This window comes from Suncus etruscus, chromosome 3 (genome assembly GCF_024139225.1).
Source record: "Suncus etruscus isolate mSunEtr1 chromosome 3, mSunEtr1.pri.cur, whole genome shotgun sequence".
NCBI classification, from domain to species: domain Eukaryota; kingdom Metazoa; phylum Chordata; class Mammalia; order Eulipotyphla; family Soricidae; genus Suncus; species Suncus etruscus.
The window spans coordinates 5786910-5811025 of record NC_064850.1 but is presented as its reverse complement, the minus strand read 5'-3'; the positions used below and the strand labels follow the sequence as shown (position 1 = coordinate 5811025).

Here is a 24116-nt window from a genome sequence, read left to right as displayed (position 1 = left end):
CAAACCAAACCCCAATCCCAGGAGAGGGAAGATCAACTCAGATACAAAAGCAACTATCCAGTGGGCTTTTACATCCCAAAGAAAGAGGTTATGGGAAGCAGAAATTGGGGGAACACCTTTGTTTAGGCTTTTACCTAGATTCACCTTACAACTGGCACTAAAGGCCCAGCAGCGTTTTACCCTCAGGCCTTTGCATGGAACCACTAACCCAGATTGCCAATAATAGCCAGAGGGATCCCTGAACTCTCCAAAAAAGAAAAAAGAAAAAACCCTCCAAAAAACAATTAAAAAACCTCTAAATGATCCTGTTTACGATGAATCACTACTGTGGAAAATAACTTCAAATTTTCCACAAACCTAGTCGAACTTATTGGTACCCTTGATTTCATCCACTAATCCACAAACAGAAATGATATAAAGCAGCAGTTTGCCGAGCCAGAGGTATATATGAACAAGGCAGGCACATTCTTTGCATGCAGAATGTTTGCTGCGTTTGCTCCACCTGGACCTCCTACCATACCAGGAATTAATCCCAAGCACCAAGCCATCAGTAACCCTGAACAACAGCCAGATGTGACCCCCAAAGCAAGAAACTTAATTTAATTAAAACTGTAGTTTTCCAGGGCCTGAGTTATAGCACAACAGTAGGGTGTTTGCCTTCTACCCAGCCGACCTGGGATGGGCCCGGGTTTGATCCCTGGCATCCCATATGGTCCCATGAACCTGCCGGGAGCAATTTCTGAGTCAACTACCGGGTGTGGCCCAAAAAAACAAAAAAGGAAAGAAAAAAAATATAGTTTTCCTTCTTGCAAAACAAGACAATTCACAATAATTGAAAAGTAAACTTACACCAATATTTTAATGCCGCTTGAAAGGCTTTTTGTCATCCTCTTCCTGACCACGGCAAAGAAAGTGCTCAGTACAACCTTTGCGACTAAAAAGGGCTAAAGTCTATCTTTTGCCATTGCGCTTGTTAACTTCAAATTCTTTCTGGTTTGTATTCACACTAAGAATCTCTGTCCAATACTGAAGAAGCAAACCAACAAATTCAATTTTCAACAAACTGATTTTGTAGCCAACACTGAAGTTACAGAAATTCTAACTTCATTTTTCCATATTCCTTACTAGCTCTTGTAGAATGGACATATACATCCAGAATTTACCCCCAAAGGGCTGAAGCAATAGTGCAGCAGATAGAAAGTTTGCCTTGCATGCAGCCAACCCAGGTTTTATCCCCAGCACCACATATTATAATCCTTAAGCACCACCAGAAGTGATTCCTGAAAGCAGAGCAAGGAGTAATTTCTAAGCAGCACCAGGTGTGGCCCAAAAACCAAACAAACAATAACAACCACCAAAAAATTTACCTCAAGGACTAGGCAGGGGTCTCAAACTCGCGGCCCACGCCGTTGCGGCCCTCTGTACAACATTTTGTGGCCCTGCCCTAGAGGAATCTTTTTTTGTTTTGCTTTGTTTTAGTTGTTTGGGTCACACCCCCCAATGTTCAAGGCTTACTACTGACTTTGCACTCAAGGATCACCCCAACTTTGCCTCCTGCGGCCCCCAGCTAAATTGAGTTTGAGACCCCTGGACTAGAGTGATAACATAGTGGTAAGCCATTTGCCTTGCAAGCTGCTGACCCAGGACAGACCCAGGTTTGATCCCTGGCATCATATAGTCCCCTGAGCCTGCCAGGAGCAATTTCTGAACACAGAGCCAGGAAGGAGCAAACCCTGAGCACCTCCAGGTGTGGCCCCAAAACAAACAAAAAATTTAACCCAAAGCCCTGAGGCTAGGACAGATCATCTTTTCTGCCTCTAGCAACCACCCTACTGGCTTACATTCTAGAATCTTAAAAAGTGAAAACAAAGGCTGGAAGACACAGTGGGTAGAGCAATTTTCCTTGCACATAGCAGACCCAGGTTCAGTTCTCCATATCCCATATGGTCACCCGAAGCTTGTGAGAAAACTAGACACAACAATCCTTTCTAGAATATTTTTTAATTTTTTATTTGGTCCACACCTAGAAGTGCTCGGGGATCATGCCTGGTGGCTTTCAGGTACTATCTGGAGTGCAAAGAATCAAATCCAGGTTGGTGCCAGGCAAGGCAAATGCAAATCCCTCTTGCCCCAAACCCTCCTGAAATTCTAAACAAATAGTATATTCAATTCTGGAGTTTTCTGCATCTCAGCTCAGGGCGTATAATATCTCTTTATAACATAATGCATTTCTCTTTTCATGTCTGTCTCTCTCTTTTTCTAAATAAAACCACTCTCTACAAAAAGGTGAAGGTCTGGAGCAATAGAATGTTTACTTGTATATATTTAATCCAGGTTCAATCTGTGGTACACCATATGAATCCAGTGATCCCGAGCAGAGAGCCAAGAGTAAGCCCTGAGCACTGCCAGGTGTGGCATTTGCCCCCAAAAAACAAAGGCACAGGCTTCAAAGATGGATGCCTGGGACTGCAACAATAGTACAGCAAATACAGAGCACTTGCTTGTATGAAGTCAAACCAGGTTAGATTCCCAGCATCCCATATTCCCTTGAACACACAAGAAATAATTTTTGAGTGCAGAGACAGGAGTGAGCCCTGGGCATTATTGGGTGTGGCCCAAAAACAAAAACAAAAAACCAACAACAAAGAAAGAAGATGGGTGTCTAAGGTTCCCAAACAAGAAAAAATAAAAAACTAAAAATAAGTTCTAAATTCTCTATAGTGGGGCCGGAGAATAGCACAGCAATAGAGTGTTTGCCTTGCAAACGGCTGACCCAGGATGGATCCAGGTTCAATCCCCGGCATCCCATATGGTCTCTGAGCCTGCCAGGAGTAATTTCTGAATGCATAGACAGGAGTAGATCCTGAACACTGCTGAATGTGACCCAAAAACCAAAAAAAAAAAAAAAAAAAAAAAAAAAAACCAACTCTCTATCTCTATAGATATTAGGTTATCTTACTGTACTCTTGAAAACTATTGTGACAAACACAGTTCAAACATTTTTTTAAGAAAGAATATAGGGCCCAGAGAGATAGCACAGCGGCGTTTGCCTTGCAAGCAGCCGATCCAGGACCAAAGGTGGTTGGTTCGAATCCCGGTGTCCCATATGGTCCCCCGTGCCTGCCAGGAGCTATTTCTGAGCAGACAGCCAGGAGTAACCCCTGAGCACCGCCGGGTGTGACCCAAAAACAAAAAAAAAAAGAAAAAGAAAAAAGAAAAAAAAAAAAGAAAGAATATAGGGGCCAGAGAAATAGCATGGAGGTAAGGCATTTGCTTTGCATGCAGAAGGGCAGCAGTTCAAATCCTGGCATCCCATGTGGTCCCACCCCTCCAGCCTGCCAGGAATGATTTCTGAGCATAGAGCCAGGAGTAACTCCTAAACACTGCCAGGTGTGACCCCAAAACCAAAATAAATAAATAATAAATAAGGATCAGGGCAAGAGTTTAACAGGCTCAACACAGTTTGTTCAAACAGGAGTTCCCCGAGTACATCCAAAGTCACCCCAAACACAAAGCTGGGATAACGTGGTTAAATAACATTGTTTTTGAGGGTAATCTCAGAAGAGAGCTGGGCCATGACCTCAGATTTAAGTCCTGAGGTTACGTGCCAGTGGCAGTGATGGTGGCACTGATAATAATTTTTCTACAGTGGCATGTGTCACTTGATGGCTTACACAGGTCCTTGCTGTACTCACACAAACCCTGGGTGGTGTAGGTTCTAGATTGTGGCAAGAAAGCTGATGCTTGCAGAGTTAAATGGGCTCTGCTAATAAAACACAGAACTAATAGTTGAGTCCCAATTGGCGCCCATCCAACAATCACACAATAATGCACTGATAATTATAGTAGTTGTCCAATAAACATTTCTCAAAGCCTGTATTTTTGTTCTCTGTAATTGTAGATCCTGCATCCTAATTTATGTGGCTTAGGCAACTGCTAATGTGCCTTTTTAAATTAAACTCAAACCAAATGGTTCTGGAGGAAAGGTCAGAAATATTCTGGAGATGTGAAAATAGGCATTATCCAAAATTTTATGCCACATAGGAAAAATAATCTAACTTTAATTCCCAAAATTACAGCCAAGAACAACAATGAGTATTTCATAGTAAGACTGGACAATATTTTTAAATTATTGGGTTTTTACCTTTATAATTATACATGTTTGTTCATTAATTCTCACCCACAAATTGAGTTTTGTACAAAAACAAAAAATGCTTGGGAGGTTTTTGTTTCAACTATACTATTGCCATACAATTATCCAAGCTTTCTAAAGTACTGAAACTTTCCATTAATATTTAGGAGCCATAGGAAAAATACCATATTTTTTGCTTTATAAGACACACCTGAACCATTAGACACACATAGTTTTTAGCTGCTCCTCTCCCCTGCACTCGGGCTTCAGCTCCTGGTGCCATTTACTGCATAAGACATACTTTGAGGAGGAAAAGGTGCAAAAAATACAGTAAATCTATGGTGCCAAAACCACACTCACAAATGCAGTAGCTACTTCTGCATTCGGCTAGCTCATAGACTCATTCGATTCTCGAAAGAGATGTAAGCCAAGCGTGAAAAATTATGGGTACACTGGCAATGGAGCTGAAAACGACCATCTTGCAAAGAGAGGGCAAGCCAAGTATCCACTCTGCCAAAATCATGCCAGCTTCATGACACTACCCTTCACCCATCATCTACAGCTCTCTGACTAAAAATCCCAGGTATGCCGTTATTTGGACAGACATCACGGTGACTTTTTATTGGAGTGAGTGTGGGCACCCTCTCCTTCCCCACCTTTCCATACTTCCAGAAGCCCTGGCAGCCAAAACCACAGCCAAAAAAGCCAAAAGCCATAGTATCAGCAACAGGGCTTGAAATTCCTGGACCACTCAACAACTCCAATTTTTGGAATATTGTTATGGAAATACTGTCATTCTCATAGGAACACACCTATTTAGACATCAGTGTGTATTCTGAAGCCAACTGATGTTCAAAAACAAAATAAGTAATGGGATGATCAACTATCAACAAGAGCTTAGTAAACCTTCTGACAATGACTTAATGACTTCATTGCAAGATACAATAATTTTCACAAATTTTCTTATTGGCGTGCCATTTTTTTATTTTAATAATTTGGTTTCGGGCCCGGAGAGATAGCACAGCGGCGTTTGCCTTGCAAGCAGCTGATCCAGGGCCAAAGGTGGTTGGTTCGAATCCCGGTGTTCCATATGGTCTCCCGTGCCTGCCCGGAGCTATTTCTGAGCAGACAACCAGGAGTAATCCCTGAGCACCGCCGGGTGTGACCCCCCCAAAAAAATAATAATTTGGTTTCCACTGGAAACAAATTATGATCAACAATGTCACTATGAGATACATGGTCTTCAAATAAAGTAATTTCTATTTCAAAATAGAAAAGAAATCTATGAATTTACAAACTCAAAAATTTGAGGTAAGCTCTGGCATCTTCATTTTCTTGCCCCTGTATGGTATTGAGGGGGATATGGAAAGTCAGTGTGATGTCGTCCTTTGCAGGTCACAAGAAGACCATAGCCAACCTCAAGCCCAGCAAGAGGAGATTTCACAATCATTCCTACACAGCCATCAAGGTATCGTTTCCTGGCCAAAATGTATATTTTAAGAAGGCCCTGACAAAAATATCGATTTCTTTTTATCCTACTTCTTGAGGGCCTATTTTGTGTAGTACCTATTTCATTCCTGACACTTAACCTTCTTTCCAGTCCTAGGAGGGACCTATCATTAGCACTGTTTGGGGAAAAGGAAGATGCACTTCTCTGGCCGCTTCTGAGCATTCTACCCTCTCTGTCTACTCTAGACTTTATCATAATAGTCACATCACCCTGTTTGAATTATTCATTTAGCACCAAAACATCATTTGTTTTGGTTTGGCTTATTTTCCACTTTTGTTTTTCTGGTTGTAGGTTGGGTCCCAGCACACAAAGCACTCACACAAGCCCCCTGAGCTATCACTGCAGTTCCTCATCAACATTTCACTTGTTCGCCTATTAAAGCTATTCTTCGGGGCAGAGAGATAGCATGGAGGAAGGGCACTTGCCTTGCATGCTGAAGGATGGTGGTTCGAATCCCAGATCCCATATGTCCCCCTGTGCCTGTCAGGAGTGATTTCTGAGCGTAGAGCCAGGAGGAACCCCTGAGCAAACAAACAAACAAACAAAAAAACTACCTCTTGATACCGACAGAGAAGCTCTGATGTGGGGTTCTGTCTCCTCTAGATCTCCTCAAAAGAGGTGGGCACACCGCACTAAGAGAAAACACTGAATAACTGAAGAACTTTCCTGCTGCCTCAATGCCACACTGAGATGAGGAGTGAAGAAAGAGCCTTGACTAAGATCCAGAGCACTAGATTCCGGGACCAGGGAGATAGCACAGTAGTAGTCTTTTTTGCCTTACACGTGTTTGCCTTACACGCGGCCGACTCAGGATGGACCCAAATTCAATTCCGGCATCCCATATGGTCCCCTGAGCCTGCCAGGAGCAATTTTTGAGCACAGAGCCAGGAGTAACCTCTGGGCACCTACGGGTGTGTCTCAAAAACAAAACAAAACAAAACAGAGTGCTATCTTCTAGCTTGTTTCTTCTTTTTTTTGGGGGGGGGGGGCACACCCGGTGGTGCTCAGGCTCTGCTCTCTTGCTCCTGGCAGTCTCAGGGGGCCCATAATGGGATGCCAGGGATAAAACCCAGGTCCGTCCCAGGTCAGCAGCATGCAAGGCAAATGCCCTACCACTGTGCTATCACTCTGGTCCTAGATTCTACCTTCTATGTATGTAGGTAGTTGGGTGTGTGTCTGTGTGTCTGTGTGTGTGTGTCTGTGTGTTTGTGTGTGTCTGTGTCTGTGTGTGTCTGTATCTGTGTATCTGTCTCTGTGTGTGTGTGTGTGTGTGTGTGTGTGTGTATGTATGTTTGGACCAGAGAGATCGTGGGTCAGCAGCATGCAAGGCAAACGCCCTACCACTGTGCTATCACTCTAACCCTAGATTCTAGCTTAAACAAACATGGATCATTACAATGCTCCAAACAATTTAAAGAAAATAGGGGGAGGGGTGAAGTGTTAAGAATACAGCTATTTCCTATCTATAGAAAAAAGAGTTTATATTAACAAAAGATACCATGCCAAGGTCACTCAGATTGTCCTAGTTTCTTCTCTAACTTTTCATCTATTGCAAACCTCAAAGACAAACCATCAAAAACAGAGGCTTTTGAAAATACCTAAATAACACACCAACTAGATCCTAAATGGGTCATCACCTATTCTATTTCACCGGAAGCCAGAAATAAAAGAATGCATATTGCAAACCCCATCATTTCCTCTAAAATGTACAGCTGCTCTTCTCAACTTGTTCACTGTCTCCTATATTAACTTAAATGAAAATGTCCTCAAGGGCAAGGGGAAAATATTAAAACCATGCTCTGGGAATTAGGAATTAATAAAAGTCTTATTTTTAACACTTTAACTAGGTTTTATTTTTTTATTGGCTTATTATTTTGTCTTCTCCCACTCCTACTTTTCGTTTTGTTTTGTTTTGTTTTTCGGGGGCCACATCCAGTGTTGTTCAAGGGTTATTCCTAGCTCAGAACCCAATGGTCATTCTTGGTGGGGCTCAAGGGACCATATGAGATGCCCGGGATTCAACCTGAGTCAGCCGCATGCAAGGCAAATGCCCAATGCACTGTGCTATTTATCTGGCCCCACCACTTCATTATTATGGAGGACAATTGTAGTAACTGGTGGTTCCACTCCTGCTGGGGATTCAGACATGTATAGCTGTGATGCTAACCAAAGCTGGCAACCTGCACACCAGGCTCTGTTCACCAGGGCTGTCCTCTCAGATGAGGCACGCGGGCTGCTATTGTGGTGCTCAACCAAGGTTGCTGAGATGTTCACACATGTGCCTACCCAGAGTCATTGTTTCTGCCTGTGGTGCACTCACATCTTTCAAACATAGTCATTCACAGAGGGTCCTTCCATTCTTTGTGGTCCTTAGACACACCCAACTCTGGTAGAGCTGAAAGTTGCTTGTAATGTCAGCTAACGTTCAACAGACGTGCCAAGAGACATGACACTAGGCTCCTGGCAATTCGAACTCACGACCAAACCTTCGGAAGTTGAGTGCTCATCACCACTTAGCTATTTCTCTGGATCCAACAGAGGCTTCTTAACCTGAATCTATGTTCCCAGACAGGCTTTAATGGGACCACCAATCTGTGCCCAACACTATGCCCAATGTCACTTCTGCATTTTTTCTAGAAGTGAAAATTATTGCTCTCATCATCACAAAATAAGGAAATCTATTCTTAGTCCTCTATAATTTGACAAAACAACAGTAACATACAACAAATCATAAAAAATCCACAGATGATAAATTCATTCTATCTAGGGAGTTATACAAATGTACCTATTACATGCGAAATAATATCAAAGTATGAAAGGGTGCACTTTTACAACTGAAACCCAACTACAAACATGTTTGTAATCATGGTGCTTAAATAAAGATATTGTTTTTTGTAGAAAAAAAGAAAGAAAGAAAGAAAGAAAGAAAGAGAGAGAGAGAAAGAAAGAAAGAAAGAAAGAAAGAAAGAAAGAAAGAAAGAAAGAAAGAAAGAAAGAAAGAAAGAAAGAAAGAAAGAAAGAAAGAAAGAAAGAAAGAAAGAAAGAAAGAAAGAAAGAAAGAAAGAAAGAAAGAAAGAAAGAAAGAAAGAAAGAAAGAAAGAAAGAAAGAAAGAAATGGGGCCAGAGAGATAGCAGAATAGTAAAGTGTTTGCCTTGCATTCAGCCGACTTAGGACAGATGATGGTTCAAATCCCGGCTTCCCATATGGTCTGCTGAGCCTTCCAAGTGGAAATTTCTGAGTGCAGAGCCAGGAGTAACCCCTGAGCGCCAGCAGGTGTAGCCCAAAATACCAAGAAGAAAAGAAAAGAAAAGGCTCCTATGAGCTATTGAATCACCAACTGTGAATAACCCTTCAAATTTCAATAACCCAAAATCATTTCAGTCTATCGCAAATGTTAGTCTCAGCAGGTATTTCAGAAGTATAAGAAAATGATTCGCTGCGTAATGAACCTAGAATCACACCATTATGAAACTAAGAACCCAGAGCTCAGATCACAGGACCCTCTGATGTCACAGAAGAGAGAATCAAAGCCATGTGGATAGAGAAAGAGAAGCACAGCCTTCGTTAGAAGTGTTCTAGGAAAGCTGCCCAGAAAGAGCTAATCAGGTAATAACAGCAAATATCACTTAACATGTGAAATTGCATTTTTGTGGCGTTGGGTTAAGTACCTGGAGAACTGGGTCGAAGTCTAGAACATGCTCATGCTGGCACCTTATGACTGATTTTATTATTGTAATTATGAGGGGCTCATGGTAGCCATGATTGTACCTTCTGGCATAATTCTTACCTTTTTTACCACAAGCATAAACCAGGCATCTTGGGTTACACCTTTATGTTTGTTTGGTCTGTTCTATGGGCCACACACAGTGGTGCTCAGAGTGTACGCCTGGCTGTGCTCAGGTATTTCACTGGGCCATGCTCAGGAGACTCAGGAATCAAACCATGGTCAGCCACATCAAGACCAATGTAATCTCTTTATCTCTCTCTCCAGTCCCTCTCTGGTTGCCTTTTAAGCATTTCTCTTCCCATAAAGTCAAAGATGTATAAGGGTAAAGCTTAGTAAATTCGAAGAAACTTTTTGGAAAGCAGCAAATAATAAAATAAATAATATATAAAATAATAATAAAATAAATTAAAAAATAATAAAAGCACCTCTAAAGTGCTCTTTCTCCTAAAACGTCCTCTGTGCATTAATAATCACTGCTGTAATTTATTGGGGTGCATGAACACACACACACATACACACCCTCATAAACTTGATAAACCTCTCTAGATGACATCATAATTCTCTACAAAAATTCCCATCTCACCAAGTTCTTCCCCATTGCACTTAAATGCTACAAGAGTCAATACCCTTGGGCTCATTCCTCAATCTAATTAAAATGTCTGTCCAAGAAGTGATTTATAGTTTTTGCCATCACCTAGGGTGAAGATAGGCTAGTAACTACAGAGACTCTAGAGCTACAAAGCATTAATTACCAAGCTACTGGGAATGAGAACAGCACTGACACAAGACTTAGTTTCTGACACAAGGTTCAGGAGCTCAACTTACAACCAACCCACAGAACAAGGAACAGAACAAGGAACCCATTGGAGTAAATCAAGAAATCCAACAGGGAGGCCGGAGAGATAGCATGGAGGTGAGGCATTTGCTTTGCATGCAGAAGGTCGGTGGTTCGAATCCCAGCATTCCATATGGTCCCCTGAGCGTGCCAGGGGCGATTTCTGAGCATAGAGCCAGGAGGAACCCTTGGGCACTGCTGGGTGTGACCCAAAAACAAAAAAAAAAAAAAAAAAAAGAAAGAAAGAAATCCAACAGTCTGGCTTGATAATGAAGACCCAAGGTAATTTCTTCAGTCTAATTTTAAGCCCAGGGAATAACATTATCACCACTATCTTTGTTATTTAAAAAAATCACTTATTCCCAATCTACAAGTTATATACAAAAGGGACCTGCTATACTGGAGTTCAGGGGCAAAGGAGGATGTGTGGGATGCATGCTGGAAACAGTAGTGGAAGGAGGTCAACACTGGTGGTGGGAATGGCCCTAATTCACTGTCACTATGTGCCTTAAATCTAACTGTGAAAGACTTGTCATTCACATTGGTCACAATAAAAATTTGAAGAAAGTCACTTAGACAAGAGCTAAGCAATTTAGACTTCGACCAATTTAATTCTTAGACTTACAATCTTTAGATAAGCCACAATTCATTTTGACTGTTTAAAACAAAATTAATCACTCCCAAAGAGAATAAATAATGTAAGTGCTTAACCCAGGGAAACAAAGTCTTTGGAGATGGGGGGAAAGTCCTTGGAGATATCCTAAAATATCCTAATACAACCCACTAGGAGAGAAAGAAACAAAGGAACTGAGATGCTGACAGGGAGTGGCAGGCCTGGGGTCTTAGCTAACAGAAGCCAAATCATTCCTCAAACTGTGCTTTCCTAGCTTTCATTACAGGGCATTATATAGCTAACATTTTACACATTGCTGAAACATGTATCATGAAATGCTACAGCTTTGTTTTACAAAAAAGAGTAGAGAAATCTAATTTGCAGTTAATGTTAATTCCCCATCTATTCATTACTAATAATTCATCTTTCTCTAAAATGTTAGAATGCACATCTACATAAATAAAAATATATAATTCAGTGATACACATCCTAACATTTTAATCCATCTTTTTCGAATAATCCATCTTTCTCTAAAATGTAAATAAAAATAGATAATTCAATGTATCTATAATTAATACATGTATACATAAGTTTAAACACACATACATCTATCCGAGATTAAGTGTGCATGCACTTGCTATATATGGAAAAACTAGGGCAGTATCAGTCCTTTTGTTCGACCTCTAGAGCCCACATTCAAAAGTCAGCAGCTTGCTACGGAGGTGGCTGAGTGGTAAAACAGACGCACACAAACACACAGCTTGAGCTTCGAAAGATGTCCAGATACTAAAACCAGCCAGGACTAAGCAAGCGAAGCAGACTGGTTTGATAATAAGGATTGGTGAGACTGCAGGCAAACTAGAGCCCCTCAGAAGGAAATACTTAAAAAAAAATTCAATGCTATATTTTTATAACTGAAACCCAACTGCAAACATGTTTATAATCATAGTGCTTAAATAAAAAAATATTATTTTCTAAAAATTCAACCTTCTAAGTGTCTCTGCTGGACAGGAGAAATGGTGTAAGGTGAATCTTAGGTAAAAGTCTAAACAAAGATGTTCCCCCAACTCCTGCTTCCCAGTAACCTCCTCCTTTGAGATGTAAAGCCCATTGGATAGTTGCTTTTGTATCTGGCTTGATCTTCCTCCTCCCTAGATTTGGGAGCTGGTTTGAATAAAGAAAGGGGTCAGCTTTGAGGAAGAAGGAGGAGGGAAGGACAGGCAGACAGCCAGACAGCCAGACAGACAGCCATGTGGGCAGTGAATATCTTTTCTGACTGGTTGGTATTATTTCTCCCCCGAATACCCTGCTTTATCAGACCTGTGTCCCTGAGGGATTAGAAACACAGTGCCTGGGGTGGTTTCACCAACTCATGGAATTTTATTTTTATTTTATAAGATGGCTCAAGTGAATGGGCATGGTTTTGCATGAAGGAAGTCTGGGTTGAATCTCTGGCATCATGAGTCCCACAAACACCACAAACATGACCATTGCTTTCAGAAATATCTCTGGATGCAAGCTATCCATGCCCCAAAAGCTAGCAGGTGTTTTATTGTACTTCTGAACTAGATGATCCTTCTCCTTCCACACTGATTTCTTAGGATCTGTAAAAGTTTAAGGGATTTGATGGTTCCAATTAGGTGTTAAGGGGGCAGGAAAGATAGTACAGCAGTGAGTAGGGTGCCTGCCTTGCATGTAGCTGACTTGGGTTTGATTCCTAGCTCTCCCTTATATGTTCCCACAAGTCCAGTCAGGAGTGATCCCTGAGCACAGAACCAAGAGTAAGCTCCAAGCACCACCAGGTAGAGACCAAAATCTTTTACAAAATCAGGTGTTATGGTTTCTACCCGTGGTAATTCAATGTTATTTCAGGTGATCTATCTGTAGATAAGGCAATTTAGTCCTTTCCCAAACTTTGCAAAAATTGAGTTACTTCTATGGGTTAGAAATATTTTTGGGGGGGCCACACTCAGAGATGCTCAGGGGTTACTCCTGGCTGTCTGCTCAGAAACAGCTCCTGGCAGGCACGGGGGACCATATGGGACACCGGGATTCGAACCAACCACCTTAGGTCCTGGATCGGCTGCTTGCAAGGCAAACACAGCTGTGCTATCTCTCCGGGCCCGCGTTAGAAATATTTACCTGCTACAAAGACATTGACAGGGGCCAGAGAGATAGAACAGCTGTAGGGTATTTGTCTTGCATGCAGTGATCAGGACAGATCTGGGTTCTATCTGTGACATCCCATATGGTCCCCCAAGCCTGCCAGGTAAGATTTCTGAGCACAAAGCTAGGAGTAACCTCTGAGCACCGCTGAGTGTAAACCCTCCCCCCACACACACACAAAATAATCTACAAAGATATTTACATCATCTCTCTGGGAAAAGATAATCAAGTCAGAATTTTTCTCCTCTTCTTTCAAGGAATGCTTTTTTTCACAATCATTTCATTGATACAATACTGGCTATCAATGTCCAAGCCTGGAAAATCAGCACAATTTTTTTTCTTCAGAAATTTGACAAATCAGCATCTTGATATCTTTATAATTTCTTGGGTGTTTTTTTTCTCCCCTTGTTCTGTCCCCACTGGAGCAAAGCTTATAAAGAAATCACCAGCCTATCTTGTCTGTTTGCCTCTCAATGGTCTCCCGGGTCCAGCACAGTGCCCACATGCTCCGTGATGAACCCCACCCACAGAAACACATATCCTTTTTCATTTTCTTACTGGAAGGGGGGCAGTAGGGGGAGAGGGTCACTGGAGTCACCCCCTGGCAGTGCTCAGTGGCTACTCCAGTCCCAAGCACATAACCCATTCCCAGCAGTGCTAGGGAGCAAAAGCTGTGGGCCACATGCAAGGCAAGCACCTTAACTCCTGAACTGAGAGGCATATCTATATTTGTTTGGGCGTTAGGAGACCACACCCAGCTGTGTTCAAGGTTTACTCCTGGCTCAGGGATCATTCTTGAGTGGTCCCCGGGAAATATCTGTAGAGCCAGAGACCAAACTCAGGTTGTCTGCAATTCAGGATGAATAGTGGTTTGAATCTCGACATCCCATATGGCCTCCCCATGCCTGCCAGGAGCAAGTTCTGAGCACAGAGCCAGGAGTAACCCCTGAGCGCCGCCGGGTGTGACCCAACAACCAAAAAATATTTTTTTTTTAAAAATGTGTTAAGAGAGAACAGAATGTAGGCTGGGGAGGCACACTGGAAATGTGTGGAAATGAGGGTCAGGTCATGGAAAACATTCTATACCACTGTAACGATGTGTGTGATGCATAGTATAAGAGAAGGTTTCAGTAAACAACAATTTTCAGTAAAGAACTAAAAACTTGGAGAGAAAGATAAAAGAGGAAAATCGTGGCCAGGCACTGGGTTTCTATTCAGACCTTATTTTCTCTAACACAATTGAACCACCAAAAATGTAGTTGATCGAGTTAACTATTTTACGAATGAGGAAAAAGATGATAGAAACCCCAAGGTTTCTCTTCTAAGTAAAAGCTACCCAAATCATAAAAAATATGCTGCACTTTCACTATCACAACTAGTCACCTTTCTAAAATACTAGCTAGATACCCAAACTATACTGAGTTGCATAAGAGATAAAAATGATTCATGCTCTGCCCACCAACCCCATGAGTTCTCGAAGTTGAGGTGCAGTGGTTAATGTTGGCTTCTGCTCTGGATTTAACATGCTGAGCTCACAAACTAGTGATGAAAGAAGGAACAACATTTTAGAACTTTACAATTTGTTGTCTTGGGGGTCAAAGTGATAAGTGCAGCAGGTTAAGGCCTTTCCTTTATCCATGGCCAACTCATATTTGATTCCCAGCATTCCCATGTGGTTCCCCAAACACCAGGAGCACTTCCTGAGTGCAAATCCAGGAGTAATCCCAGAGCATTGCTGGGTGTGACCCAAACACACACACACACACATACACACACAACACACATACACACACAGTCTTTTAAAATGATGCAAAGCAAGTGTTATGCATAGAATTTTTAATCCGTTGCTATACCCAAAAGAACATAAAATATGATCTAGAATCTGCGTGTGTGTAGGAAAGTCACAATTTAAGATAAAGTATTGTAATAATTGGGGTTTTTTTTTCTGTACTTCACTTAGAAAGATAAATAAGGGCCAGAGTGATAGCACAGTAATAGGGCATTTACCTTGCATGCGACCAACTGGAATGGACCCAGGTTTAATACCCAGCATCCCATATAGTCCCCCTGAGCCTGCCAAGAACGATTTCTGAGCACAGATCCAGGAGTAACCCCTGAGTGCTGCTGGGTATGGCCCAAAAAGACAAAGTAATAAATACATAAATAAATAAATAATAAATAAATAAAATGTAGGGGATTAAGAAAGAAAAATAAGAGAAGATAAATAATAAATAAATAAAATGTAGGGGATTAAGAAAGAAAAATAAGAGAAGATAAATAAAAGAAAAGAAAAAAGTCATGCCTGAAGTATTTAAACCTATTCACCCCCAAATTACACAAACATCACTTGTTGGGGCTGGAAATGTGATTCAATGGCAGAGTAGCTGCCTTGCATATGTAAGACTCCGGGTTCAATATCTGGCATCAGAAAATAAAATAAAAAGTATTCTTTCAACAAATATTTAATATGACTATATATGATATATATATATGAGTAAAAGTGGTGGAGGTCAAGATAAATTTAATAAATTCAAGGACACTAAAGGAAGGAGGGACAGAAGGACAATAGATAGAGGGGAAAACAATTATCTGCGAGAAGGACCATCATGCAAGCTGATGATATCAATTACACGACTGGGAAAATGCTCTCAATGGGAGACTTCTATGTGTGCAGCAACCTGTACACTGGAAAGCAGATACTCCAGAGCAGCAAAATCTCACAAAAAAAAAAATTGAAGATACACCAGCTCCAATACACTACTCTCTGCACTAGAGATACTCTCTAGCAATGTTAAATGTTAAAGTAGGCTTTTTCCCTAAATACTGTCAATTTATCATGTGAGACCAACAGGCTCAAAAATAAATAAAAAGATAAAGACTGATCAAGTCTTTATCTTAAAGGGATCATGAATCTGGAAGAATTTTCATGCTACAGATTCATACGTGCACCTTCATCCTAGAATCAGTCAAATGATCCATGGAAGTCCAGAGAGAACCTGGGGGCTCTGCCTGAAAGGACCCTCAAATAGGTACCTCACCATGAAGGGGAGTGAGAGCAGCCCACAGTGCTGCAGGGAACAGAATGTCTTCAGAAGGGCTGAACCAGGAAAAGAGGCTGGGATCCCGCCAAGCAGGTCCTTCCTTCCTGAGGAGATGCCAAGGTCTTTCCATGACGCAGCCTCCAACAACTCCTGCCTCCGTCCATGTCCCCATGCTCTGCTTTAAATCTTAGATTCTGGTCCCCATCAGCAAAGCCAACATAATAACAACAAAAAAGTGATGATTTTTTTTTTGAAGTAGGAAGATCTGGAGAGACAACATGGTACCTTGCACTGTAACTAACTTCCAGTAATCTCCACGTAGGCCCCCCCAAACCTACCAGGAGTGACCCTGAAGGCAGAACACTGCTGAGTGTAGTCAAAAAAGGGGGGAGAGCTAGCATGGAGGTAGGGCATTAGACTTGCATGCAGAAGGACAGTGGTTCGAATCCCGGCATCCCATATGGTCCCCTGAGCCTGCCAGGAGCAATTTCTGAGCTAGAGCCAGGAGTAACCCTGAGCACTGCCAGGTATGACCCAAAAACCAATATATATATATATATATATTGGTTTATATATATACACACTTATATATACACACAAATAAAAGAAATAGGGTTTTTATCTTAGCAAACCTTCTTCAGTCGAGAAGTCCAAGAAAAGATGCAAAACAAGCAAGTTCTGGAAGCAGAAAAAAAGACTGATGTTTCTTAAAGAAAAGACTATCTCAAAAGCATAACTGGACCTGATCATTTTTATCCTTTGTTTTATTGTTTGAGGTGCCAGGGATCAAAGTCAAGTGATACACAGTGGAGGCAGGCACTCTTACCACTGGGACACATCGCCAGCCGCTTGTATTTTTTATGCTGCTCCTATAATAAATCTCTTCTCCAGGAAAGAGGCAACGGAGTTTTCAAGAGTCAGTCTTGGCTCAGATCTAATTCAATCACTAAACATCTTTATAGGTAATAAATATTCATTGCTTGTTTCCTACACTTTATTGAGTTATAGCTGCCATACAATACCACGCACATACTTAAAAGCAAACTATCTGCTGAGCTAGGACGTAAGGAAATAACTGAGCAAGAGTGATAAACAGGGTGGGGGTGTGTAGGTCATTTGCCTTGCACAAGCCAACTCAGTCAATCCCCAGCATCCCATATGGTCCCCCAAGTCCACCATGAGTAATTCTTTTTTTTTTTTTTTTTTGGTTTTTGGGTCACACCCGGTGGTGTACAGGGGTTACTCCTGGCTCTCTGCTCAGAAATCGCTCCTGGCAGGCTCGGGGGACCATATGGGATGCCGGGATTCGAACCATCATTGGTCTTGGGTTGACCGCTTGCAAGGCAAAGCGCCTACCGCTGCGTTATTTCTTCGGCCCCCAACCATGAGTAATTCTTGAATGGAGAGCCAGGAGTAACTCTCAAGCACTGCTGGTGTAGTCCAAAAACAAACAAAGAGTCACAAGCAGGAAAAGTGACCCCTGGAGAGCATGTATACAAGTATCACAAGTAAAGGAACACGAACCTCAACAAGCATCGAAGCTGGTGTCTAAGTGCAATGACCAGATGTACAAGAAGAAGACCCTTGGAAGCACTGCAGGTAAAACTGCAAAAACTACAAGGGGTGTGTATATAAACCCTGGTTACCATAACAACACTGAAAATGTAGGGAACAGATGGGGGAATTTACGAGGGAGGGAAGGAGGAAGGGAGGGAGGGAGGGAGGGAGGGAGGGAGGGAGGGAGGGGAGGGAGGGAGGGAGGAAGGAAGGAAGGAAGGAAGGGAGGAAGGAAGGAAGGAAGGAAGGAAGGAAGGAAGGAAGGAAGGAAGGGAAGGAAGGAAGGAAGGAAGGAAAGGAAGGAAGGAAGGCTTATCAGACATCAAAGCTCTAAGAGAAAGCTGAAAGGAAGAAAGGAGGGAGAAAAAAGAAAAAGAAGAAAGGAAGGAAAGGAAGGAAGGAGAGAGAGAGAAAAAGAAAGAAAGAGAAAGGAAAGAAAAAAGGAAAGGAGAAAAGAAAGAAAGAAAAGAAAGAAAGAAAAAGAAAGAAAGAAAAGAAAAGAAAGAAAGAAAGAAAGAAAGGAAAGAAAAAAGGAAAGAAAGAAAGAAAGAAAGAGTAAGAAAGAAAGAAAAGAGAAGAAAGAAAGAGAAAGAAAGAAAGAAAGAAAGAAAGGGGGGTAGGAGGGAGGAGAAGGAAGGAAGGAAGGAAAGAGAAGATTCTATTGGGGCCAGAGCAGTGGCCGCAAGCAGTAAGGCATCTGTCCTTGCCTGCACTAAACCTAGGACTGGACTTTGGGGTTCAATCCCCCAGCATCTCATATGGTCGGTCTCCAGCCCAAGGCCAGGAGGCGAGTTTCTGAGCACAGAGCCAGGAGGTCCACCCCTGAGGCGTCACCTGGGTGGTGGCCAACCCCCACCCCTCAAAAAAAAGAAAGGAGTCTATTTATTTTCCAATGTGGACTGAACACTTTTATCTTCCTTTTGGTGGTGTCTCAGAATTCCTGCTGTTCCACTGTCTCACCAGTGCCTGATATGGCAAGTCTTGGTCATTTTAAAGGCCTTTCCAGTGAATCTTTACTACAATTTACGTCTCCCTCAATGATGGACTGATTTTGAGGCTCCTTCCGTTTCCTTTGATGCTTGCAACTGGGGTGCCAAGGGTCAAACACACTTACAGGGCTGTACCATTCTAGTTTCTGTGTCTCACCACACAGAGTCCATTGGGGGGCGTCCATACCTATGTTCCCCAGGTCACACTCCCAGCAAAGCTTGCTGAAATTTCTGACTAGAATTGCATTAAGTCTAAACTGAATAACTTGGGGGGAAACACTGTGAGGCCTTGTAATGTGTATGTTGGACCATCTCTTCAGGTATTTAGATCTTTTTTCTCCAGCAATGTTTTGTCATTTTCAAGAAAAATCTGAGTATTTACTCCGATGACAAGCACTGTTGCTGTGGTACTAAAATTGAATGTAGGAATAAACCACTTGTCCTTGCATTATTTTAATGATAAAGGTCATCTTGTTTGTGTTTAATAATCAAGCAAAAAATTTTGCTGGTGCATTTTTTTAACTTCAATGATTTGGTGTGGGATAATTACATGTCTGAATAGACTATTCAATTTGATATACTAAAAATAAGTATACCTGTCATCCTAAACCTCAAAACTATCTTTAGTAATGTATTGGATTTTAGTAATGTAATGGATTTGTTGTTTTTGAGGAGGGCCCACACCTGTCCATGCTTAGGGATTACTCCTGGCTCTGTACTCAGGATTCTTCCTAGAAGACTAGAGGGGACCAATGGCATGCCAGGGGTCAAATCTGAGTCACTCACCAGCTGTGGTAAAAGATCATTTTTAAAGATGCATTCTAGGGGCATGGAGAGATAGCTGGAGGTAAGGCATTTGCCTTGCATGCAGAAGGGTCTGGTGGTTCAAATCCCAGCATTCCATATGGTCCCCTGAGTCTGCCAGGAGCAATTTCTGAGCGTAGAGAGCCAGGAGTAACCCCTGAGCGCTGCTGGGGTATGACCCAAAAAACAAATAAATAAATAAATAAATAAGTAAAACAGTATTCTATAGTTGCAGGAAAGATACTATAGTGGATCAGGCACCATCTTGCATTCCAGCCAATAGTTTTGCTTGCTAGCACTGCATAACTCTGCCAGGATTTAGCCCAGAGCAAGTAGTAAGCCCCAATTACTGAAAGATGAAACAAAAATAAATAAATAAATAAAAACATTCTACACATTGTGTGAATAAGGTTGTCTGAATAGAAGATTCTGGCCCATTGCCATTCTATCTAAAGTCATTCCATCGAGCCTCATAGTTTCAAACTGTCAAGAAGTGCAGGCATTGCATTTGGGATCATCCACACACTAGATCTGGTGTACCCATCCCAGCAGTAAGCATAGAAACAGTAAAGGAAAGGAAAAAAAAAAATATCACGAAAATATACACCTTTTTTTGTTTTTGTTTTTTGGGGCCTCACCCGGTGGGCACTCTGGTTACTCCTGGCTCTGCACTCAGAAATCACTCCTGGCCAGGCTGGGTGGCAGACATATGGGATGCTGGGGATCAAAACCCAGCATGCGTGCAAGGGCAAACGCCCTACCACTTCACTATTACTCCAGTCCTAAAATAATTAATTCAGGAAACTATAGAACCCCTTAATTAAACATCTAATATTAATTCAGACCACTGAAGCTCAAGAAATTTAATTATCATTTAAATCATTGCTCATCCTGGTGGGACCAAAAGCCAGGTTTGTGAGTGAACCTAAGTCTTTCCACATTTTTGGATCTCTTGCTCTTCACTTTGGTGACATGTTTTCAACCATGATCTGTACACTGGATCACCTGGAGGCCTAACAGGTTCTGGGGTCCCCATCAGATTCCTCTCCAGAACATTTAAACTGGGATTTGTTGTTGTTTGTTTTTAATTCCTCAAATAGTCAAGTATGTAAACTCTGAGTGACACGCAGGACCAGTCTGGGATCTTGCCAATTAGACATGCCTCTCATGGCTGATTGGTACCATCATTCTCCAGAACCTAGTTCTGCATGAGCTTTGCTCCACCTAAATCATCATTGGAACCAACTTATTCATTCCATTCCAATGTCTAGGGTAGCCTTGATTTCTTTATTTAAAAAGCACAGGCTGAGGGGCCAGAGCAATAAGACAGTGGATAGAGAATTTGCCTTATATCTCACAGGAGTAATTCCTGAGTGCAGAATCAGGAGTAACCCCTGAGCATTGCCAGGATGTGTGGCCCAAAAACAAAAACCAAACAAAACAAAACAAAAAAGGAAGAAATACACAGGATAAAATGTCCATCTCTCGCTGTGTCTTACCTACCTCAATTGCACAAAGTTCAGATGAATGAAAATGAACTCATTCTTGTTCGTTGTTATGATTAAACAGTCTGACTTTTATTTCTTGGCATCTTTTTAAAAAGAAAGGACTCCTCACAAGCCCTCGGGGTCCTTTTCAAGATTAATTTTTCACAATAGAAAATAAACACCCAAATGTGCCTTTCTGAACCACCTGATTCTACCCTTTGCTTAACTTCAAACAGGTTTTCAACAAGAATTCCCATTTCTAGGTCAAAACTGACATCCTCCAGGCTTAAATCATTAAAGCCCCAGAGTCTTAGCGTAGCTTACAATGCCATCTCGCCAGGCTCCACCACTTCGTTGCAATTATTTCATCAGGTAGAGGTGGGAAGCCTGACACCTGCATCGCACACACAAAAAAATAAAGCAGCAAGAGGCTTCAGAAGCAGAAGGCTTTTTCACACTGTGTGGAGAGCTCTCGAAATATTTTTTTTTCTTTGCAGCAGAAAACTCGCCTCGTGGGAACTGAATGCAAAAAGCAGCGGCAAGTGGGAAGTTGTGGGTAACTACTTGTCAATACATAGAAAACCCAGCAGGAGGTGAGAGGGGTGTCAAAAGAGGGCCCTCTTGCAGCTCTCAGGCCCGGAGCAGAAAGAAGGTAGGAAACCTGCTGCTTGCAGGCTTGGGCTGAACTCAGGCTGCTTGCAAACACATGCAAACCTCATCTCCGGTGGAAAGCTTCTTCCCCATGAAGCTTTGCCAAGAAGGCGCAGAGACCCGGGGCACCCTGATCCCCTGCCAGTCGAGGTTCACGCAGCTCCCCGAGGTAATGGGTGTGCATGCTGAAACACGTGCGCCCGTCTGAGCGGCTGAACCGAGGCATTTTCATAAACATTATGAATAATACTGGCGAGAATGTATAACTGATTTCCCCCCCCTAAGAAGCGCTGCAAATGCTTTACGCCCCCCACCCCTCAAATCAAGTCACTTCCAAGTCACCCCTTCCTTGTCTTTCCCGCGTGTTCCGCATGCATTAAACCGGAGTGGGTGAGCCTTCCCCCAAATTCTGAAGAGCCCCCCATCCATCCATCCATCCATCCATCCATCCATCCATCCATCCATCCATCCATGACTAGACTTTCCCCATAACCAGCAATGCCATGCCCAGAGGTGAACCACATCCAGGCTAGTTCTGGAGAGACCTGAGCACCCCCATAACCCTTTGGATGGCATCCCCATCCAAACTTTGGCAAACCAACAACCTTGGAACAAGTCCAAGGGGGGTTTTCCTAGGGGTGCAGAAATTCGGGAAGAGGATGGGGAAAGAAGGCGGGAGCTTGGTGAGGTTGGAAGCCAGCAGGAAAGAAGGAGCGTGGGGACAGGGAACACACCTGTCAAGAGGCCCAGGGGCACCGGGGGGACCCACTCCAACCTCACTCACCCATCCCTCGAAGGTGTCCGAGGTGCCGGCCGTGCGCAGCAGCTCCTGGAACTGCAAGGTGCAGTTGGCCACGAAGTGGTCGTACCCCAGGGGGGTCTCGTGGAAGACGGCCAGCTCCAGGTGGCCGCCGTCGGTGACGTTGGCGCAGAACTCCTCGTTGTAGGTGGGCTTGTTGGTCCTCTGCTTGGTGCTGGTCTGGCCCACGCGCACCTGGTCCACGCTCACCGTCAGGTAGGGGTCGAGCAGCTGGTGGCCCTTCTTGAAGAGCGAGTGGCGCAGGGACCAGCGGGTGGGCTGCAGCCCCACCGCCTCGCCCACGCGCACCCGCAGGTACCCGTTGAACTTCATCGCGCCGCCCGCCGAGGACATTGCGGCCGGGGCGCGCGCGGGGGAGCGCACGGCGGGGAGCGCACGGCTCGGGGCGCACGGCTCGGGGGGCCCCGGCTCAAGGCAGCTTGCGTGTCAGTGCAACGAGTGGGCTCGGCTTCGAGGAAACGAGGTGCCCGAGCGCCCCCAGACCAGCCATCCTACCTCCTCGCCTCCCTTTGCTTCCTTCCTTCTTTCCTTCCTTCCTTCCTTCCTCTCCAAGGAGGTGGATAAGAAAGGGAGCGCCGCGCGCGCGCTCCCCAAGAACTCGCTCCACGGACCCAGGGGCGCCCGGCCGAGCCTCTGGAGCGATCGAGAGCCAGGTGCGCCCCCCTCTCTGCTCCCTGCGCCCCTTTTTCCTTTTTTTCCCAAGGCCCCGGAGCGCCTGTCCGCGCGCAGAGCCGGAGGGACTCGTCTGGTGAGCTCCAGCCTCGCGCGTCGCCTCCCCTCTCCGCCTCCTCCGGGCCGCCCTCGGCTCGCTCAGCTCCGCCTCCGTGGGTCCCAGTGCTCCGCCCGGCTGGGCTGAGCCTCCTGAGAACCAGGAAGGAGCAGCCTGGCTCACTTTCAGCTCCGAGGAGCTGGGGAGCACTGCGTCCGAAGCCCGGGATCACTGCCTGGGACCCGAGCCGCCCCTTTGCCGGGCGCTTGGCAGCGCACCTGCTTGCAACCGTAGGGCCAGGCCGGCCCCGTCCAGGAGGTGGAGGAGCCCCGAACCCACGCGCGAGGAGTGGCTGGCCCGGCCGGCCCTGCCCGACCTATCTTGGAGAGGTCTTGGCTCCCGTTTGGCTGATTGGGAAGTTCCTCTTCCTAATCTTAAAAAAATAAAATAAAATAAAACCCACTTTGTTTATTGATTGGTTTCTTTTTTTTGGGAGGGGAACCACACCTGGTTGTCCTCAGGGGTTACTCCTGGCTCTGCACCCCAAAATCGCGCCTGGCACGCTGGGGGACCATATGGGATGCTGAGAATAGAACCTGGACCGTACCAGGTCAGGCACCTGCAAGGCAGACGCCCTATCTCCTGCTCCTCCTCCTCCTCTTTCTAATCTTTTTTGTTTGTTTGTTTTTTTCGGCCACACCTGTTTGATGCTCAGGGGTTACTCCTGGCTAAGCGCTCAGAAATTGCCCCTGGCTTGGGGGGACCATAAGGGACGCCGGGGGATCGAACCGCGGTCCTTCCTTGGCTGGCGCTTGCAAGGCAGACACCTTACCTCGAGCGCCACCTCGCCGGCCCCATCCTCTTTCTAATCTTAAGGCCGAGATGGTCCCCCTGGTTCAGCTAAAGGCCCATCCTGTTTGGAAGCTTTTCCTTCTGCAGGCAGTAATTAGCTGGCAGTGGTTTGCAAAGTGTGCCTCTTGTTGATCCTTTTAATTTTTTTTTTTTTTTTTTGTGGTTTTTGAGTCACACCGGCAGTGCTCAGGGGTTATTCCTGGCTCCAGGCTCAGAAATTGC

General features: G+C 43.9%; 1 protein-coding gene across 1 annotated transcript in view; it reads right to left on the bottom strand.

Annotated features, from left to right (window-relative positions):
* PRKCH (protein kinase C eta) overlaps positions 1 to 22666 on the bottom strand; it is a 296395-nt gene extending 273729 nt beyond the window's left edge. Inside the window, exon 1 of the mRNA XM_049770537.1 lies at positions 22298 to 22666. Within this exon, the coding sequence (XP_049626494.1) occupies positions 22298 to 22666 (369 nt within the window). The remainder of the gene's footprint in view (positions 1 to 22297) is intronic.
* Between the last annotated feature and the right edge of the window lie 1450 nt (positions 22667 to 24116).